The sequence below is a fragment of the Zonotrichia leucophrys genome, chromosome 11 (genome assembly GCF_028769735.1).
Source record: "Zonotrichia leucophrys gambelii isolate GWCS_2022_RI chromosome 11, RI_Zleu_2.0, whole genome shotgun sequence".
In the NCBI taxonomy this organism is placed as follows: Eukaryota; Metazoa; Chordata; class Aves; order Passeriformes; family Passerellidae; genus Zonotrichia; species Zonotrichia leucophrys.
This window is the reverse complement of record NC_088181.1, coordinates 8,890,652-8,911,736: the sequence shown is the minus strand read 5'-3', so window position 1 is coordinate 8,911,736 and position 21,085 is coordinate 8,890,652. Positions and strand designations below refer to the sequence as shown.

Sequence of the window (21,085 nt, the reverse complement as noted above, 5' to 3'; positions counted from 1 at the left end):
CTCTCACCTCTCTCATGCAACTTTAATTTAGGACAGCCAGGTGAAGTCTAAAGAGAAGGTAAGAGTGAAAGCAGAGGTTGGGACATGGTGTCAGCTGCTCTTCTCTTGGGGAGGAAGGGAAAACGAAAAAGGATCTGCTTTGAAGTGGGAAAATGCCCAGAGACCTGGAGCTCTGCACAACCTTGTTTTGTGGGGAGCCAGTACAGTACATCCAATACAGATGGAACAGTATTTCTACACCAATGGTATATTCCTTACTTACACAAAATAAAACCTTTCTCCTTGCATGGGGAACACTCAGCCTGGGGATGTCTAAGGACATAGTCTATAGTGACAAAGCTTCAGGTCATTATTTTCTCACATTTTCACCAGAAAGAGCAACAGAGAGAGGCTGCAGGAGAGGAGATTCCTACTGGTGCCTCAAGTTTGAGAAATAAAGGCCATACCTGATAGAAAATCTTGTCTCACCTCCAAAGGAAGTGTCAAGACTTGTAGGGAGAGGAACAGAAAGCCAGAACAGGAATGCAGGACCATAGTATGAGGATCAACAATATTTTTAGGTCTGTGTGGGTCTCTGGATGCCTTCTCATCCATAGGCTTTCCTCATGCATGAGACATGATTATGTTTGTCTTCTGTTCTGCACCCGGATTATGGTGGAAAACAGAATTTCAGCTCAGCTGCATTCTATTTTATATCAATATCTTATTAACCGGGTGAAGGGATTATAAACTCCACAAACCTTTAATAATTCTTGGGCTTCTTAGGGGAGTGCTATTGTGAATTTAATAAAATTCGTGAGAAACCCTTCATTAAGAAGCCTCCAGTGTGGCATGTTCTCATCCAGGAGCTTTGAGAAGGCAGATATAAATGTTTAAATTTGAAGCCATCATTTTTTTTCACGTTTATTATTACCACCAGGGTTTTGAATTGCTTACTTCTGGCAGTTAAATATCTACAGTAGCCATTTGAGAGAATAGCAAAAACACACATTTAGAGAAAACCTATTGGAAATCTTGACAGAAGTTCTTTGCTTTAGAGAAAATAGTGTTTATATTCATCTAAACCACTGGTAAATGTGTTAAGTGAGCCACAGACAGCAAACTGAATGCACTGCCTGTATAAATCCTATGAAATGGGTAAATGCCCATATTGTGGGCATCCTGTGGGCTCACTGTGCGACTTAGCCTGTGCTTCAGGAGCTTTGCTTAACAGCTTCAAAGCACAGCTGATGGGGGAGATGGTGGCTGTGGTACTTGGGGTGGATAATTCCTCATTTCCCATCCGAGATCCTGCAGTGCCCCCCGGTTGGGAACAGGGGGTGATGGAGCGGAAAGAGCATCCCTGGCCAGGCTGAGCCAGGGGACGGTCCCAGGCCACGTGCAGGCCTGGGGAGCCAATGGCTGCTGGGGGCCTGGCAGGACAGGGCACCTCTCCATCCATATTTCATTGGCTCCTCTCTCCCTGACCTCCAGGGCTGAGTCTGAGTGCCTTTGCTGCTGATGGAGCTGCTGCGGGCTGGATGGGCTCTGCAGCTCTGCCTTGGAATGACACAGCAGCCTCACTGGTGCTCCTTATTCTGGAGCTGTCATTGCCCCCAGCCCCCTGGGAGCCTGGCACCATCATGGGTCTGCTCTCTGGCACATAGGGAAGCTGTGAGGGGCTCTGGTTTCCCTTCCATCCCCAGCTCTCACACCTCTCCCTTATGGAAATCTCACCACCTCCTTCCCACAGTGGAACAACTAATCCAAGACCTGAGCAGAAGGTGTCTTTGGGTGTGTGGGGGAGGGCACTCTGCTGAGCTAGAGCATAAATCCTGGTTCTTCACAGCAGCAGCATTTTGGCAGCACTGCCAAGCTATCACAGACTATATTACATCTTTATCAGGCTCCCAATGCTCATTCCAGTGCTCATACCTTGATGCAGTGTCTGCCTGTGCTGACAGATGACTTTGTCTTAAATTGTTTTTTCCCTCCAGGTGTCCCAGTTTTTATTTATTTTTTTATATGTGCAAATTTTAGGTGCTTCAATTAAGTTGAAAGAATAAATCCTGCTCATTAGCAATAAAAGCCAAGCAGCTTGGTCCTGTGGAATAAACTTTGATAAGTAACACAGCTGATGTGATCTTTCATCAACACATCAATGTGTTCATTTACTAATAGTCATACTTTAGGGAGTATCTGAGAGAGTTAAAGCCCTAAAATATTCACTTAGTGAAGCTGGATATAAATACTTCAATTTCTAAACATTTCTCCCATTTCTTAATTTTTTTTTTCCTGTTGCTCCAAGTATTCCTTGCAAGGAGCAGAGCACTGCAGGTTGAGCCTTTCTCCTGCTTTAATTTACATTTTTCCTATTGGTTTTGCCTCCCCATTCTCCCTCTGCCAGCTGTGCTTAGTGGGATGGTGATCTCCCCTGGGACCTTAGGACAGGCATTGCTCCTGCTTGGTTTCAAAGCAGTGGGAATGGCAACAGAAGGATGTGCTGATGAAACAAAAACCCCAGAAATAACCAGCACCCAGGAAGAGAGCTGCCTCATCTGGAGGTGCTCGTGGGGAGTGAGGATTTGGGGTGTCCAAGCTGTGAAAAGAGGAATATTTCATGCAGTGGGCAGGGCACACTGAGCACAGTGAGGGATGTGTGCTGAAGCCAGCAACTTGCTGGGGCCCTGCTGGGGTTTATTCCTCCTTCCCATAGACAAACCATGACTGGCTGGCACTTCAAACCCCAAATTTATCGTCAATGAAATCTGTAAGTGTGGAGAGAGGTTGGATTTTCCCTTCCAAACCTTCTAATTTCTCTTATAAAATGGAGATCAGCACGAGAGGGGTTTTGCTGTGGTGCCAAGCTGTAATCCTTGCAGGCAGTTTCTGTGGCTCCCAACACTTTGGTTTGGCTCAGGCAGAGGGGTTTTGCCTCTGCTGAAGTGCACCAGAAGGTCCTGCTTTGACTCTGCCCCGGGCTGCAGAGCCTCACAAGGACTTTGGACAAAAGAATGATTAATGTTCCTTAATTAAGCCATATTCAGTGAAATAGCATATTCTGCAATTCAGTTTGTCTCTGGGGGTTCTTGTTTTGTGCAGCAATTTCTCTTCTGGTATTTTTTTTTTATTTAATGGTTTTGTGACCCAGAAAATATGAGATTCTATTTTATGGCTGACTCTGATCTGTCTTGCTGGTGCTTTTATTCCCTCCTCAGGGAAATTTCTTTGTACAACTAAAATCTCTGTTCTTGCTCAAATTAATAGGGTCAGGCCTGAAGAGATGATGAGAATATTTTACCTTTTCTGCCCATGTTAATTTTTTGGTAATCTATGGCCAACCTGTGCTAGTGGCCATTATTGGCAGGCACCTGTAATTTTCCAGCCCTTGCACAGGCCTTTTGCTATTAATTGCATTTTATTGGCAAGGTCAGCAGAGCAAAACAGCACAGCCCTGGAGAAGCAGATGAGGGATGTAATTTAGGGATGGAGAAGTCATGCAAAACACAGGCAGGATGGCAGCTCAGCTCTGCAGGGGTGACAAAGTAGAAGTTATTGCAAAACAAAGATATTTGGCTTATTCAGAAGTGGAGGTTGAGGAACAACCACCTATAAAGGACTCCAGATGTTGAGGATCCATGAGAGGATTTTTATTAAGGGGTGTGACTGCGTAAAATTAAGTAATACATTTGCATCAACTAAGTGGGGCTAGCTAATGAGTGTGTAATCAGTGTGTGTGGTTAAAAACTCAATTAGAGCAAGGGCCCTCCAAGTGACCAGCTGATTTCAGAGTTAGGGGACAATTCCTCAGATGAGACTGGTGAAAAAAACTGCAGTTGTTTCTGTCCTCTTTCTCCCTGGCAAGTTCTACAGTGCTACACATTATTGCAATTTTTTCCTTCTGAAATGGCCATTTGATTCCTCTCTGTGGGCTGCTCTCCACGCTGTAGTTTTAAGTCTAAATATAATCTCCTTCCCACGCAGGAGACTTGCTTTAAAAAAAATGTTGTAAATAATTTTTTTTTCAGAAGTGCAGAGCTGTGAAACTTGGTTTAAGAGATTTTATTGACTCCAGAGAAATTGTCTGGACTGGCTGCACGGCTGTTGGGATTTTTTTTAGTGTGTATTTTTCTGGTGTTGGATTCATGGTTTCAGTTTTCTTAAATGAGGGAGGTGCTGGAAGTGCTGAAAGCATTTCCACCATTTATTCCAGCAGTTATTCCACCAGTAATTTGTGTTGCTCTGGGGGAGATAAGCTGAGTTTTGGGGAGGGTGAGCTCAGTAAAACCCTGAACTTGAGGGCTGGAGCATTTGAACCTGCCCTGTTGTGGGGCTGAGCAAAGGGCTTCACCCCCATGCTGGACAACACAGCTAACACATTTCTCTCTCTCTCTCTCTTTCAATTCTAGATTTTCAGAAGAGCTGACAAAAATGGTAAGTCTGTGCATTCATACTTCACATTTCTTGATTGGAATATTGTCAGTATTACTGTTTTTCCTGATAGTAACATCCAAGTGTTTAAATGTTGCTCAGTTTGCTGGGTCTGACACTGATCCACTCAAAACATCAGAAGAGGTTTTGGGGTTTTTTTGGGAAAGATGCTCTTAGAGCAGAAGTGATCCTGGTATGCAGGTTGGCGTGGCAGAATCCACCATATTAAGAGGAATTTCACAAAAACAATATAAAAATAAATCACAGGTAAGTGATAAATGAGGATCCACCCCTTGGTAAGCTTGAAGTAGCTTTGCAAAACAAACCTAACTTGTGAATATTAATAGTTTGGTTCCTGAGGGACTGGACCATACATCAAAGAGCAGCACACATTGTGCCTGTGGAAAGCTGAACACCTGCACTGAGCCCAGCCAAGTCCTTGCATTTGGAATAACCTGGATGAGTCTTCATTAAATGACTTGGAAAGGGAGAACTGGAAAGATAACAAGCTTAAGGAAAGAAGAGTCAGTGGGCCCAACCCCAGGATCTTTCCACAGCCTGAAAAGCAGTTTTATTTCAGATGGAATCCCAAGAGTTAGTGTCTATTCTTTCCTTGTTGTAGAAGGAAATTGTAGAAGGAAATTAAATGTGCATCAGAACTCTGTGTGTTTGCAGAGGGACCTGTGGGAGGGTCATGCAGAAGAGCACAGGGGAGAGTTTGGTTGTTCTCCTCCAGCTTTGAAAGGGAGATACTTGATTTCTGCTGGGGCTCATGGATGGGTATCCTCACTGCCCCTGGCTAAGGAGGTGCTGCCAGCTGGCTCAAAATAAGAATAAATGCCATGTAGCTGTGGGCACTTGGTAATGGCAACTGACAGAGTAATGAGATACTGAAGTTTGCTGCTTAGAAAAACTGAGCAATTGTGTGATACAAGGAGAGTGGAGAGTTAAAAATGAGTTTATGCTCTTGGCATCAGATTGACTGACTTCAGAGATGGTGCTGGGAGGTATTTGAACTGCCAAGGGTGAGAAGGTCAATTGTCCTGCCTCTCCTGATCCTCAGTGCAGGGAGAGTGGCTGGATCTCCTAAGGAAGGCCAGGTGCTCTCTGGTGAAGGAGCTTTCTCCATCTCTGCTCCCACTCTTGTTGCCTGCAGTGCCCAGGAGCTGCAGCTCCTGCAGCACAGTGGGCGCTCTCCATGGGATCAGTGCTGCCCTTTCCTTTTCATGGGCACAGGCTGGCACAAAGCACCTGGAGCTAAGTGGCACCTCTGTCCCCAGGCTGTCCCCTGCCAGGTGTCACTCTGGGGCTCGTGTCACTCTGGAGCAGGGACTGTCACCCTGGGGCTGTCCCCTGAAGGACTGTGCATCCTCCAGGGGTTCTCCTCACATTTATTTAGATGCTGCTTTTTCCTTGACACAGCACTTGCTAGCCATGATGACCGGTGTCACCAGCCATTCATATTTGATGAACTCTGGATAACAGAGTTTGCCACTCATTACAATTAGCTCAGTGTGTTCCTCTGCAGCCTTTTGGGCTCACAGCTCCCCACAGCCCCTCTCCAGCCTCCTGCAGCTCACAGCAGCTGCTGCAGGAGATGTGCAAGAATATTTCCATTGGTACAGCCTCTCTGAAAACTAGGGCTCAGAGGTTTCCAGAGCCAGAGGTAATATCTTTGTGTTTCGTATCCCTGGGGATCTCTTTTTCACAATTTCTCTGTGACATCCTGGACTTTAATTTATTGATTTGTTGAAATTCAGCCTATTCATGGCTTTGCCTGTTACAGCTCCAAGGAACAGTGGAAGCATCAGCCTGCTGCTTTTATGTCTCACAGCAGGTGCTGTGCACAGCCCTCTGAGGAAAAACGAAAATCTCACACTTTTTATTTTTGTCAGAATCCCAGGATGGGGCCCTGAGCCCTGGACAGGCTGTTAAAAACAGAAGTGCACAGATTACCAAAATATTTTATTTCTGTGGTGTGCACAGAGCAGAGGTTCGTGTCTGGCAGGGGCTTTGCTGTTCTGCTGAACCAGCTGAGATGGGTCATTATTCAGTGTGTGATGGGGGATACTGGGGAGAGCCCCCATGGTAGGGAGGGCTGGCAGCTTCACCCAGAGCTGGCAACCCTTGCTTTCCTCAGCTGTGCCAAAGCCACTCTCACAGACCTGTGCAGGAACCCTGCAGAAATAGGGCAGGGAAAAATCTCAATAAAACTTCAGCTCTTGACATCTGGTTTAACTACAACATCTCATTTAACTTTTTCTATGCAGAGATCAGAGGGTTAGAGGCTTACCTAAAAGGCAAAGGAAAGGATTGTAAGATAAGGAGTAGTCTCATTTAATGTGCAGTCAAGAGGTCATAAATTTGGAAATCTTTTCAGCATCTTGATTTTTTTTCCCCAGCTTGGTAAAAATTGTACATATTGTGTTAAAGCAGAGTGGCTGGCTCAGGCACGGTAACTATGGAGCCTGATAGGTTGAATTTAAGAGCATCTTCCTCCTCCCCCTTTCTTCCAAACCTTCTCACATAAATTGTTAATTCATGTAAAATTGGATGTTCTTGCTGCAAGATGCTAAACCATGTTATTTCCCCTGCCATGTTCAGGTACTTATGTTTAGGTGATTTCATTCAGTGCCTACATGTACTAAAAGGCTGCTAATGAAGCAGCTCCTGCTTGTTAAAAAATATCTTGGTCTCCTGTTCCAGAGGAGTGAGATTCTGTCTATAATGTGAGCTAAGTTCTCAACCTTTTCCCCAGTGACAACATCAAGTAGTTTTGTAACTATCTACATGATAAACTCGAAAATGGTCTGCATGAGACACCTGGAAATGCTGAGCACATTGGAGATAACTGGATAAACTGACAAATGCTCTGAAAAAGGGAGAAGGGCTGGAGTGTAACCTGAGAGTGAATAACTCTCTTAGATCTAGTCATGCTTTGCAGGGGCATGGCTGTTAGTCATTCAAAATAATCTTTTTTCTTTTGTGTAGGAGTGTTTTTCCTTTCTCTGCTAATAAATCCACCTACTGTCTTGTAATCCTCCCAGTCCTGGTAAACAATACTTAATCATTTAATTGGAATGTGCTGGGAAAAAGGAAGCATCTTGTTTTAGGCTGGAGCAGCAGAGCTGCCAATCATCTCAGTTATCTACTGTGTACTTAATCCTCTCATTAGAAAGCTGCTAATCAATTAAATAGCCCAGGATCCTCTTTGAAAGATTAAAAGAGTTTCATTTTGGCAGAACAGTCTAACTGCTAACAATCCATTATAGATAAGCATCTTCCCAAAAACCGATGCTTTATCTGGAAATCTCCAGCTCACAGCAACTACCCAGCCCCCATGCCTGGAGTGTAACTAAATGCAAAGTGCAGCCAGCTTGAATCTGTGCTTTATTTTGGTGGGGTTTGCTGTAATTATTAGTGCTTTATTTTGGTGGGGTTTGCTGTAATTATTAGTGCTTTAGTTGGGTGGGGTTTGCTGTAACTCTCAGATCCTGCTCATGGCAATGGGCACCAGTCTGACCCACCCACAGTCTCACTTCCCAGGCAATGGAGCTTTAGGGGGTTTCCCCTCAACCTCTGCCCTGGAAGAGGAGAGATGCAAAAGGAAATATGCCAAAATCTTGGTTATAAAACTCCTACAGAAAATGGCAGGAGGAGCTGGCAGTGGTGCAGTATTGCACCTGATAGTGACCAGTGATGGGTTAGTACTGTGGTTCAGTCAACCTGGCATCTTCCTTGTGATTTCTGTACCAAGCCCAAGCCCAAACTGTTCTGGTTCTCCCTTCAAACTATAGCTGGAGAAGGATGGGAATTAAGCCATTCAGTGCTGTCCTGAATAGCTCCTGTTATCAGAAATGAAATCCAATGAAGTGTGAAGAAACCCAGAGTACAAATGCTGAGAGGAGGTTTCAGCTTTCAGTGGTCTGAATGATCAGCTGAGGGCCTGCAGAGGACGTAGCAGAGCTAATAAAGGAAAAAAGGGAAGCATGAATGAAGCAGGAATTGGTGTTTGGAAAGGGCTTCTTGGTTAAGAGCCATGAGGGCAATGGCATTGTGCCCATTCCTATCCCAGTAGGGCTTGTCCTTTAAATAGCTGCTCACAGACTTCTGTTAGTCACTTAAGGGCTCATTAAATGAGATTTATGCTGCTATTCTGTGTAAGGAAAGGTCTGCACATCCCAGTGCTACAAGTCTCATAGCAAATTGCACTACAAGCCATGGGGGCACACAGAGAGCTCCTGACAAGAAGGGAACACAAATGGCTTTGCATTTGCACATCAGCATCACCACAAAGTGGCCAGGGAGCCTGGCCAGCTGTGAGTGGGGCTGTGCCCTTGTGAGGCGAGGGAGCTCTGCTGCCTGCACAGAAACTGGCCCTGCTGCTCTGCCTGGTGGCTTTGTGGCCCTGGTGCCACTGCTGACCCCTGGCATGGGGACCTCATGGGCTCCAAAAGCTGGAAAAAGGCAGAAAAACAAAACCAAGCAAATGAAAAGCCTCAGGCACTTCTCTCAGCCCCAGCTTGAGATGTTCAAAAGCTCAAGTTCTTCATAATGTTCAAGAAGGCACGTCCTAAGTGTCAGCTGAGTAGAAATCAGCCTTGTTAAACCAGTACACAAAGGAAGAGAGTGAGGCTTCTCCCATGGATGGGATTTCTTGATGAAGGGATGGTGGTGGGACAGCAGGGAGAGTCCTGAGCCTTCAGCAGAGGGAGAAGGATGAATGAATCCTGGTGTAGGGGCTCTCCAGAGGAACACATGGGTGAAGTTACCAGCAATTTCCAGCCCTTCACAAAAGCTGTGTGCCTGTCCTCAGTGTCAGGCTTGTGGGCAGGGACAGTTCCTCTGAGGACTTTGCAAATCTGGGGAATTTGCAGGGTGTTTAGTGATAATAGCTCTCATAGTCTCACCCACCTTGTCCAGACCCCACTGGGAGAAGTTATTTTGATCCCCTCTAGTGAGCCTAAAGTGGGAGAAATGTGTGTTTGTCTGTGGATGTGCCTAGAGCTCAAATTCACAAATGCAATCAGACACAGGCTACTGTGGGATTTATTCCTTTTCTTCCTTTCACTCTGAGAGTGCCCCTTGCTGATCTTGAGTTATTGTTACAGAAATGGGGGCAAAATGGAGGGAAAATATCTCTTCAGTTCTGGTAGTGTGGGATCACAGAGAAATTCACAGACTCTGATGGAGAAAATGATCACTGGTGAGCAGATGACCCAAAGACCCCATTTTTAGCTTGGTAACTGTCCACAAGTTGTTTCTAAGACTTGAAATACTTCTCTTCCCCCATTTTCCCATGAATTTGAGGCCCTTTTAGAAGATACACTTGCACAGGACTTGCTGTAAGCAAGTAGTACTTCTATAACCTGGCCTTCAAAGCATCCAAGGAGGAAAAATTAAGGCATTGTAACTTTGGGTGTTTTTATTGGATCCTAAAAAGTTGCTAGGTTAGGGGACTGATAACTCTATATATATAAAAATAATATCAGAATAAAAAGACCCTGAACACCTAATAAGATTCTTGTTGCACACATAACCCTTCTTTCCACAGTGACAAGCCCTGTGGTGAATTGTGCTTTAGCTGTGAGCTCTTGGGTGTTTTGCAGTTCCTGTCTTAATGGGTTATCACTCTTCAAAACCACTTATTTCTAGAGCCAGGTAATTACCTTCTGCATGGCCACTGCTCCTCATGTGCTGGGAAAACCTTCAGCTATTCCTATCCTGCTGGTGCATCTAAATTAAGTCATTAGTTCTCAGTGAGAATATTTATAATTCTTGCATAACAAAACCAGTATTAGCAGCCTCCCACATATGAGTAGAAAAATTCAGTGATGAATCAGGCTTTGTTACTATGGGTAAATCTGATAGGTCTTCCATGACCAGATGACCAATCTGAATGTATTTATCTTTGTCTTTTGAGTAAATAAGAAAAGATTTGCATTTAGATAGTCTAGATTTCATGTGACAATCAAAAAGCACCTTTTTGTAAGGCTGTGCAGTGATCTTTATTTACAAGGAGAAAGTTTGGATTTGTTTTCAGTTATTTGGACTCCTGTATCATCCCCAAGGTCTCTCGGTTACGCTTCCAAGTCCTTGCAAAGCTCACAGCACATGATTTGGGAGGGAGGACATCTGCTTGAATTGGGACATGCTGTTCCCAAAATAATAAACAAACCTATCCACCAGATGATGAATTTTGAGATAATTGTGAAAGGTGGCTGCTGGCCACGCTCTACAGGCTGTCATTAGATGTGTCCAGTACTTCTATCCACCCTTCATCACTGTGAACCTAGGAAAGGATTCTGTGATTTGATTTTCATCATTGACTGGCATGAAAGGGCACTTCCCAGCTGCTCCTGCCCTTTCAGGGCTGCCTTTTTCATTCTTCAAAGATTTGAGGGTGTCTGCTGCATGCTGTGTGCAGCAGAAATGAAGAGCTGGGAGTTTTTTAGGATCTGTTTTTCTTCTAAATTCATTTCCTGTCATTTGTTAGCAAATTCATGTTAGAATCAAGGAGTGGATTTTTTTTTTTCCTGGATTACCTTAATTCTGCAGAGCAGCCCTTGAATTGGGTGCACTGGGTTATGACTTTGTAAACAATTGCACCCTCATGTGCTACAGGCTGAATTATGCAGCAGCCTGGCTTTAATCAGGGCCCAAACGGGGCTTGCTAAGTGCCAGGCTTAACCAGAGAAGGCTTGAGCTGGGCAAGGTTTGGATTCAGCCCAGAAACCCCCAAGAACTCAAGTCAATGATGTGACAGCACAAAAACTTTAATTTCCACGACAGAAATGCCCCTATTCCACCTATTTCTGCACAGCATCGACTTATGGCCCAGTACTGTCCAAAATTGTGATTTCTGTTGTCCTGCTGGATGAACAGGCAGCCAAAATAGAAAGTGCTGTGAGATCCTTCATTGCAGTGGGGGCACTGCTGGTGTCAGTGTGACCACCAGGAGCAGGGAATGGCACTGGCAGGGTTATAACGAGCTGGGAATGCTCTTCTGTTTAAACAGAGTGCAACCTGTGTGCTGACACTTCAGCTGGCCTCTGGCAGCCCGAGTTCCTGACTGATCCTGTGCAGAGTGCCCTTTCCTCACTATTCAAGGTACTTTGCAGTGCAGGTGGCCATCTCCTGTGTCCTTGCCCTTTTGTTGTAAAACCTCAGCTAGAATATCAACCTGACTTAAAGAAAAACTTAGAAAATCATCTTTACTTGGTATTTGGCCTCCTTCAGGCGTGCTTGCTGCCTGTGGTGCTTTGCTGCCTTGTGCCTGTAGAATATATTCAGCCACATGTTGCTGCACCCCAGGGCTGTGCTGGCAGCTCCTGCCTGCCTTTTGTGCCCAGCACATCCCTCCCTGTGGCTGCTGAGCCTTTCTTTCCACCCTTTCTCAAAAATCCAGCTGCTGAGCAAAACCCATGGTAAAAGCCATTAACTGCTGTAACCCTCAGGGCTTCCTGACATTTCTGCACCAGCAATAAATGGATTTGAACCTCAGAGTCAGTCAGACACCGAGCACACAGGCTTTTACACTTGCATATTAGGCTACACCTCAGCCTGTTAAAATCTCAGATGGTGCTGCTGACCTGGAGGGTCATTGCCCTGTGAGCACTGTCTGGGCAGATTGTCAGCCCCTGGGCCACTGCTGAGCTGTGATCTCTGTGCTCAGATGTGGGGGAGCAGACTGGAGCAGAGCTTTTGCATTGGAAACCCCCGCCAGCCTGCCCCACAGGTGGATTTCCAGTCTGCTCCATCAGCTGAGCCTTCCTGCTGTGTGTTTGTCCCTGTCTGAGGTTCAAACCTGCCTGCCCACCTTGCTCCCTGTGCTCAGTGAGTGCTGACCTGGCAGGCAGGGAGATGCTCATGTTGGGGCTCTGCCCCATGGCTGAGCACTGGGGAGGGCAGCTGTGCTCAGAGCCTGTGCATTTCCACAGACAATGCTCTTTCTCTGCTCCATCCACCCTCTCCCTCAGCTCCTCCTTTCAATTCCTTCAGTACAGAGGGCTGGAGACAAACAGCAGCTGTGAGTGTCCCTGAGAGGAGCAGGGAGGGGGTGTGGAGCAGGGATTGGGCTTTATCCTGGCAATTTGGGGCTGAGAGGAGCAGGGGTTGTGCTCTAGCCTGGCAATTTGGTGGGGACTTGAGCTCTGTATCCCATGGGCAGCTTTCCTGCAGCCTTTGAAGCACTCTGAGTAGGGTCTGACACACAGTGCAGCCCAAAGGAGATGGAGTTTATTTTCTTCTTCTCTTTGTGGATTGGGAGATGTGGGTTTTCTTCTGCAAGCCTCATTAGAAGCTTCAGCTGGACAGGAGTAAAGGGGATATATTATTGTAGGAGATTTAATGGCCATGTTGTGGAGAGTGGGAATAAAGGATTGTTGTTTACCAAGGAGACTTTGAAAAGCTGCTCAATTAGCTGAGAGGATTTTTAAAGATGTTTGTTTCCAGAGCCAAAGTTGAGAGGTTTAACTGGGGGCTGCAGAGCAAATGTGTGCGCATGGCACAAGGACAGCCAGCAAAGGGCATGATAAAACACTTGTGGAGTTATTACCTTGTAAACCCAACCCCAAAAATGTAACCTTTATTGATAGTGCCTTAAAAGTGGTGGCTCTTGCCCTGGTTTTTCTGGAGCATGAGGACTGTTGACCTGGAGGAGCATGGCTGTAGGTATCCTGATAGCAATTTCAGTTGTAATATTATATTAATGTATATAAATTATATTAATGTATGTAAATATTATATTCATGTACTTTCCTTGTCGATGGGAATCTGCCCTGACATTGAGGATTTAACAATTTTTGATCTGTCTCATTAATATCTCATCTTGCTTTTCAAAGTAGATACAGCAAATCAATATTTCTTCTGCTAACATTGTTTTTGTTTTCTTGGGTTTTGGATTGGGGGGGTGGGTTTTTTTTTTACAGATACACAATTTTAAAGTGCTTGGAAAGGATTTTTGCAGCTCGACTGGATATAGTATCCTGGCAGATTAAATAAGTGCCATAACTGAGATTGAAAAAGGCCTGGTTTTGTCCTGCACCCTTGGGGGGAGTGTCAGTGCCGCATTTCCTAAACTGCATGCAAAGGCACGGAGGGGCTGTGAGATCACTTCACTCAAAGGTTCCATTTGTGCTCAGTGAATCTCCCTTGGGAGGGCTGGTGCAAATGCTGCCTTTGGTGCAGGGCTGCTCCAGCCTGGATGTTTTACCCTGATCTCCCCTGGGGCAGTTTGTGCGTCCCAGTGTGTGCTGAGGAGTGCCAGCATGGTGCAGAGTGACAGTGCACACCCAGGTGGAGGTGAGGAGTGTGGGGACTCCTTAACATGCCTTTGCCACCACCACAGGCTTCTTCTGTGACCCCCAGCTCAGGTTATTTCTCTTGCCACACCACTGAATCTCACTGAGAGCTTCTATTGCTGCTTCTCTTCCTCAGGAGCAGGGCTATCCTGTGTTTGCCTTTAATCCCTGGGAAGGTCCCTCAGGGAAGGGGAGCAGATCTTTAGTGGAGGAGAAGCACTCCTTTTGCCTCTCTGCCTGCATGCTCTCCTCTGCTCTTGTTGCTGTGGGAACAAGGGACAGAGCACTGGGCTCTGGCATCCTTTTTAATTAGGTATCTTCTGCAGATCAGCTGTATTTATTGAAGATTTTTTATTATAGCTATTAAAATTAAATAAGGCAAAAATTGAATCCAGAACAAATACACTGCTGCAAGTTATCCTCATAATGTGCTAGCAATTTTTGCCTGACAATTGTGAGAAAATATGTTCTGGCAGCCTGTGTTCAGGCAATTGGCCAGGAACAGCTATAAATCCTAGGTATCTTTTTCTTCCTCCTATGTTTCTCACTCATTTAAAGTACCAGATAACATACATAGATAACATACATGTGAGAGAAGGGTGTGTCATCATGGACCTGTTACTTTTCCAGCTGGCTGCTTTGCTGGCTTTCAAACATACTACACTTTGTTAAGCAAGGCTGCTTTTCCTTCCTCGCCTTTGTAGTACCAGCAGTTGCTTTCTTTTTTCCTTTATAAATCCCTCCCCACCTTCTAAAAAAGCTTGAATTAATACTGGCAAAATGTTCAAGATTATCAAAATCTTTACCAATGTATTCACATCAATGGGCTCTGCAGTGTAGTATAATAATGAAAATGATGATGATGATGATGATGATGATAATGATAATGATAATAATAATAATAATAGTAATAATAATAATAATCCTCCCTTGGCACCAGCACCATCTGCAGAGAGCAAATGTGCAGCACTCATTTAACCCCTGTGACATCCCCATGGGGTGGGATAAGAGGAAAGGAAGGACAGAGGGGCAGGAAGGGACCATGAATTAATTTGAAATTCTCTGCCTGGAAAGCTGAGTGGTAGGAAGGCACAGCTTGCCTGTCTGGGTTTCAAACTGGAGACCAGAGGTGGGGAATGGGGAATGCATGGCTGTCCCTGGGCTTTTTGAAGCTCAGGCTTTGGCTGCATGCAAACACAGCCACGTGCAGAATTGTCTGATTATCCTTTTGTAGCTGGGGTGATCAATTAATACACTTGGTATGTGTCAAACAGTGGGGAAAAAAAGTGTGTGCTATAAATGGAAGTACTTGCATAAGACTGTAAAAACAAGATAAAATATTTATATTTTTCAAAGAAAGGAACTAAACTCGTTTCCTCTCTCCTGCATCCTGTAATCTACTTGGAGGAAAACAGCAGAGTTTAGATCTTGCAAAAGGTTTTCCTAAGCTGGAAGTCAGAGGGGGGAAATTGTTTTCTAGCATTGAACTGGAGGTAGAATTAAATGAAAATAAGTTATAAAAGTGGGGCTGTCCACAGCCAGGAATATTAAACCCTCCTGTACCAAGAGCAGCATGAGAGAACGAGGTGCTGAATGCTGAAATCCTGGGGAGATGAAGGGCAAGGAAAAACCAAGCAGTGGGAGACGCTGCCTGCAAAATTGGCTGGAGCAGGGCACAGAGCCTTACAAACTTTTCAAACCCAATTGTTGCTTTCTAAATGAGGGGCCTGACATTTCAAAGGTCAGCAGGCAGGGAGAGGTGGCTGCTGTTCAGCAAATGCAACCTGACTGTGCTGTGCCTCGCCTGTCCTTCACGTGGGGCTGGGCTGCCTCATTGCCTGGGCACACAATCCCTGCAGATGTTTCCTAAAAGGTGGATTTGTAATACCCAAACTAGGAAGGACAGCTGGTACTTCTCCCATTTCCCCTCCTCTAGGGGACTGAGAATGGGGCAAGTGGGCAAGGAAAGGTGGATGGGATGTTGGGGCTGGATTTGGATGAAGGATGTGCTCCCTCCCAGCCGGGTGAGCCCTCTGCAGACACAGCTCAGGCTGCTCACAGCAAACCCAGCTGGGGCTGGCTGCAGCTGAAGGAAAGATTTAACAGGGCAAACAGACCCATGGTTTCTTCAGTATCAAGAAATCCTTAAACTCTGGATCACTGGGGCCACTTGCTCCCTTCCCCTGTGCTTTTCTGAGAGCCCCTTACAGACCTGAGCAAATGTATTCATGCAGCAAGTGACTGGAGAACCCAGGCACTGTGAAAGAAAGCAGTTTCTTATATTCATAAATAAGTACAGAACAGGACTGGGCCATTGCAGTGCAGCATGAGTAGGGTTTTTTTCTTTTTTACTGTCTGTCTTCTAGAATTTTAGTATTCAGGTTTTAAGCCTGCAGTAGGTATTTCTGTGCTGGGCTGCTAAACCTTTGAATTGTCAGCATGCTGAGCATTTTGATCCTTTTATAAAACAAGAATGAGGATTAAACGTTTCTCGCTGCCCAGCTATTGCTGCAGCACTGGGTGCACATTCACAGGGGCTGAGCTGCATCAGGAGCTTGATCAGCATCAGGAGCCACCTTGTTGTGTAGCACAGCCAAAATCCTGTGGGATTTGGGCAGGGAGGAAACCACAGAGCCCATTGTGAGCTTTCTTCTCCCTGCAAAAGCACAGCAGTGTGTGCATGGGGGAGACAGGCAAGGTTTGGAATTAGCTGCTCTCTAACTAGGATGGACATTTGGAAACAGCAAATATTGTGTCATCTCACAAGGACAATGTCACCAAGCCCTCAGTCAGAAATGTCCCCTGACCAGGCACCACAGCATGGCCTGGCCCTCACCAGCCCCACTGGGTTTGCAAGGACTCTCTTGTTTCTTATCTCCTATGTCCTCTGTTTTTGTGTTTCACCCATGGCTTTGTGCATTGAACCAGTCCCAAAATCCAGCCTGTGCTAACAGTTTGGGAAGGCAGGAAATTTTAGAAATTAAGAGCCTGCAGAGAGCTGTGCTCCTCCAAGGCTGTGAGGATGCTTCTCTGCTCTCTGGAAAGCTTTTTCATGGCAGGCTTGGCACTGACATGTGAGCTGGTAGTGCTGGGAGACAGAAAACCTCTCTGCAAACTGCTGCTTTGATGCAGCCCTCAGATGAGCCTTCTCCTGCACCAGGATGCTTCCTTCTTCAAATGGGCCCAATCTGTGCTAATAAATCACCTCCTCCACACGAGGAGGGTTTGATCAAACATCACAGGAGATATCATCGAGGGCTAAACCTACCATTTTCTATTCCATTACCTAAAGCTCATAATGCTCAGCGTATCAAAGGGGAACAGATTTCCCTCAAGTATTTCTATTGCCAAGCCAGGCAACCCACAGTGAGCTGTCCATGTGCAGAGTGGCTCCTGAGTTTTCTTTCTTGGTTGCTGGGTTATCTTTACTCCTGCTGTAGTATTCTGTAGTGCCTCTGTACTCCTAAGTAGAACAGAGCAGGGCTGTGCTCCCAACCTAGGGCTCCTCAGCTTTGGGGGAAGAAAAAAGTGTTAGCAGTTTGGATTTCCTATGAGTATCTTGTACAGCATTTCCTGACATGGCACTTCTGTGAATCTAGGTGCTCTTGGGTTCTGGTGGGAGGGTTTCTGGTGTTGTTTCTTTTTTTAAAAACTATAAAGGATTCCAGTGATTTTCTTACCAGAGCCTGGGGACAGCAGAAGAGAGCTCATCTGAGTGTGGTTTATCTTGGAAACTGTTAAGCATCACCCTAACGGCTGGAGGCCCTAGGTGCCGCTGCTCTCCTGTGTAAATTCAGTTCTGCCAAAGGCAGAAAGAACATGCTTCATCCTGGTGTCAGACAGCTTGTGTATCTTGGCTTTCATGGGCCACATTCTCCTTTTTCTCCTCCTTCCCAGCTGGTTTCTCACATCCAGAGCTTCCCCACTCTGTGACAGTGTTCACAGGGGTCTGAGGATGAGGGGAGAGATGATGTTTCAGAAGGCTTGATTTATTATTTTATGATATATATTATGTTAAAACTATACTAAAAGGTTAGAAGAAAGGATTTCATCAGAAGGCTAGCTAAGAATAGAATAAGAAGGAATGAATAACAAATCTTGTGTCTCAGACAGAGTCTGAGCCAGCTGGCTGTGGTTGGCCATTAATTAGAAACAACCACATGAGGCCAATCACAGATCCACCTGTTCCATTCCACTGCAGCAGATAACCATTGTTTAAATTCTGTTCCTGAGGTCTCTCAGCTTCTCAGGAGGAAAAATCCTAAGGAAAGGATTTTTCAGAAAATATCATGGCTACACACCCCTCTGCTCTCCTTGCCTCACCTTTGGGCTCTGTAAGACCTTAAAGAGAAAAGAAGAGCTGAGAGCAGAGTTCCCTGTGCAGAGGCTGCAGTTCTGCTGGGTTTCAGCATGCCAGTGTGGGCAGAGCTGCTCTGTGCTCCCCACTCAAACCCACCTTAAACCTGGGTGATGCCCTGGGCAAGTTCTGCACCACAAGGTTCTGCAGAAAGGTCTGGAAGCCTCTCCCTGCCCTGCCCATGGGCCTCTCCCTGGGATCTGTGTGGTCCAGGCTCCCAGCAGGGCTGGGAAGGGCTGTGTGCTGCTCCAGGCCTCATGGCTGCAGCAGATGCTGCTGAGGTGGTGTGGAAAATTGTGAATTCAGCAAACACTAAGTAGCACAGAGCATTAAAAATTCACAAAGACTCCTCTGAAACACGGTCTCCCAAATAAGCATTTTGATGAGCTGCAGCAGGGCTGGGTGAGTGAGCAGGGAGACCCTTCCCCAGCACTGTGCTAGGAAACAGTCCCATGCACAGCTCACCCCAGTGGTTTGAGCATTTGTGGTTCTCAATTTTCAATGAAAAACTGCAGTAGAGAGGTTTTTTTCCTCTTCCTTTCCTATTTAGGAACTCAGTGACCTGTTCAGGTTTGTTGTAGGAAAGTAAAAACTTGAGAGGCTGTTGTCAGTGTTCAGGGGAAGATATAAGGATTAAACTGAAACAAAACTTGAAATACTTTAGGCCTGGGATTTTCAAATGTTCCTTTGAAAGTTTTCTTTAAGAAGAAAAGCCAGATGACCTCATTTTTCCCTGGGGAAAAAAAAAAAGAAACAAAAAAACCAAACAAACTTGTAGGCATTTTTCCAATTACTTTGTCCTTCAGATACCCTTTTTCTTTTTCCTCATCTTGGCTTTAGCCAGAGTAAAACAGGCTGGGCTGGATCACAGAGTGCCCGGGCAGGGCTGGGATGCTGAGCACAGGAGGAGCTGGTGCGAGATGCTGGGAGGGATGGGGGTCAGGGGGGCTTCACAACACGGGGGTGCTTCAAATCTTGAGCTGGCACACAGGTTTCCCTCTGCCTTTTGAATCTGGAGCTGGCACACAAGTTTCCCTCTGCCGTTTGAGCTGGCACCAGGGATTTTGGCAGCCTGTGCAGCCTGGACAGGGCAGAGCATGGCAGAGGGGGATGCTCAGGTGCCCGTGGGGATGCTCAGATACCTGTGGGGATGCTCAGATACCCGTGGGGATGCTTGGCTGCCTATGGGGATGCTCAGCTGCCTGTGGGGATGCTCAGATACCTGTGGGGATGCTCAGGTGCCCGTGGGGATGCTCAGGTGCCTGTGGGGATGCTCAGCTGCCTGTGGGGATGCTCAGGTGCCCGTGGGGATGCTCAGGTGCCCGTGGGGATGCTCAGGTGCCTGTGGGGATGCTCAGATACCTGTGGGGATGCTCAGGTGCCCGTGGGGATGCTCAGCTGCCTGTGGGGATGCTCAGGTGCCTGTGGGGATGCTCAGATACCTGTGGGGATGCTCAGGTGCCCATGGGGATGCTCAGGTACCTGTGGGGATGCTCAGATACCTGTGGGGATGCTCAGGTGCCCATGGGGATGCTCAGGTACCTGTGGGGATGCTCAGCTGCCCATGGGGATGCTCAGCTCTCGGTGCCAGCCCTGACCTACTTGTGAAAGCTGTGCCGTGGTCGGGGGAGGTTCTGCCGGGCAGCTGCAGCGATTCTTTTTACTATTGTTTTCATCATTTGTTTAATTTGTGGTTTTTCATTTGTACTTTAGTCTCTGCTACGTGGGTCATTGCAGAAAAGGCAGCAAAACACCTTATCTTTCTTCTCCCTTAACCAAAAACCTAGATAAGAGTTCTGGCGGTTTAATAACCTACTTTTGAAATGAACAAACTACAAAAAATAGAGAATATATTCATGCTGCAGCTTTGTTAAAAGTAGAAATCTGTGATTAAAGAGGTGCTAGTTGAGTTTGCTGGAACAGAAAAACGTATTTAGGTTTTGTTTTTTCTTTGCAATCTTTCCAGAGCAGATGTGCCTTCCCTGCAGGACTGCTCTGTTCTGTGCTGCTCAGAGGCTTTGCTGGATGAAAGAGTGTACAAGAGATCTGCATTGTTTGCCTTAGAGAAGTTAAATATCTCTGACAGGGCTGAGACACCCATCCCACCCTGGACAAATAGCTGGAGACACTGAGCAGAGGGCTTACATTTCCACTGTGAAAATAAATGGGAAATGCAGAAGCTTCTTAAGTGGAAGCATAAAAATAAGGGCAGCTGTGGTGGATTGAGTGAGGTTTGGCTTGGCTGCTGTCCCTCTGCAGCCATGGGGAGCCAGGACAGACAGACCATGCTGGAGACCTGCAAGGGCACCCCATGGGGAGGGACCCCTTTGGCTCTCATTTGTACTGAGGCAGAGACTACCCCAAAAAAATTATCTTTTGGCAAAGGGGTTTCTCAGAGAGGGACCATCAAACATGAGCAGTTGTTTTGTTTAGAGCCTGGAACTTTTATCAACAGGGATTCTGAGACCATCAAGTTTCAAGAAATGAAGCATTAGTGTTGCAGGAGGTCAGTGTTGTAGGCTTCCATCTGGACTTCACAGTTCAGGAATTAACATGAGAAACAAGTAATTAATGGTGCAGGCTCTGCATTTGATATTCAAGCACCAGTTGAGCCCTGGCACAGGGAGCTGGATGTCCTGTGTGCTGCAGATGATAGAGGAGTCAGGAAACTTCTTCTGCCTTTGAGAATGCAAATGAGGAATCTGCTTTTCGTGTTAGCTTAATTTGCTGTCTTCATCTCTGCACAGCTTGTTAGCTGAATGGAAAACTGTTGATGCTGCCAATGCAATCTGGATATTGTTTCATGAGACTGCAGAAAGAGATGAGTTTGTAGCTCTCTAATCTGCAGCAATTTGCTGCTAATTTGTCAACAGTCAACAGCTCCAGTGGCCACCACATGGAAACAGCCCCGCTGCCACTGCCTGCCTCTGGTGGGTGTTTGTGGGAGGTCACTCAGAGCACTGCTTCTCATCATCCACTGCTTCCCATCCTTCCCATCCACTGCTTCCCATCCACT

The 21,085-nt window shown here is 46.1% G+C and overlaps 1 protein-coding gene across 1 annotated transcript in view; it reads left to right on the top strand.

Moving 5' to 3' along the window:
* Positions 1-21,085, top strand: part of NECAB2 (N-terminal EF-hand calcium binding protein 2) — a 69,651-nt gene that overhangs the window by 4,640 nt on the left and 43,926 nt on the right. The window contains exon 2 of the mRNA XM_064723161.1: positions 4,389-4,413. Within this exon, the coding sequence (XP_064579231.1) occupies positions 4,389-4,413 (25 nt within the window). The remainder of the gene's footprint in view (positions 1-4,388; positions 4,414-21,085) is intronic.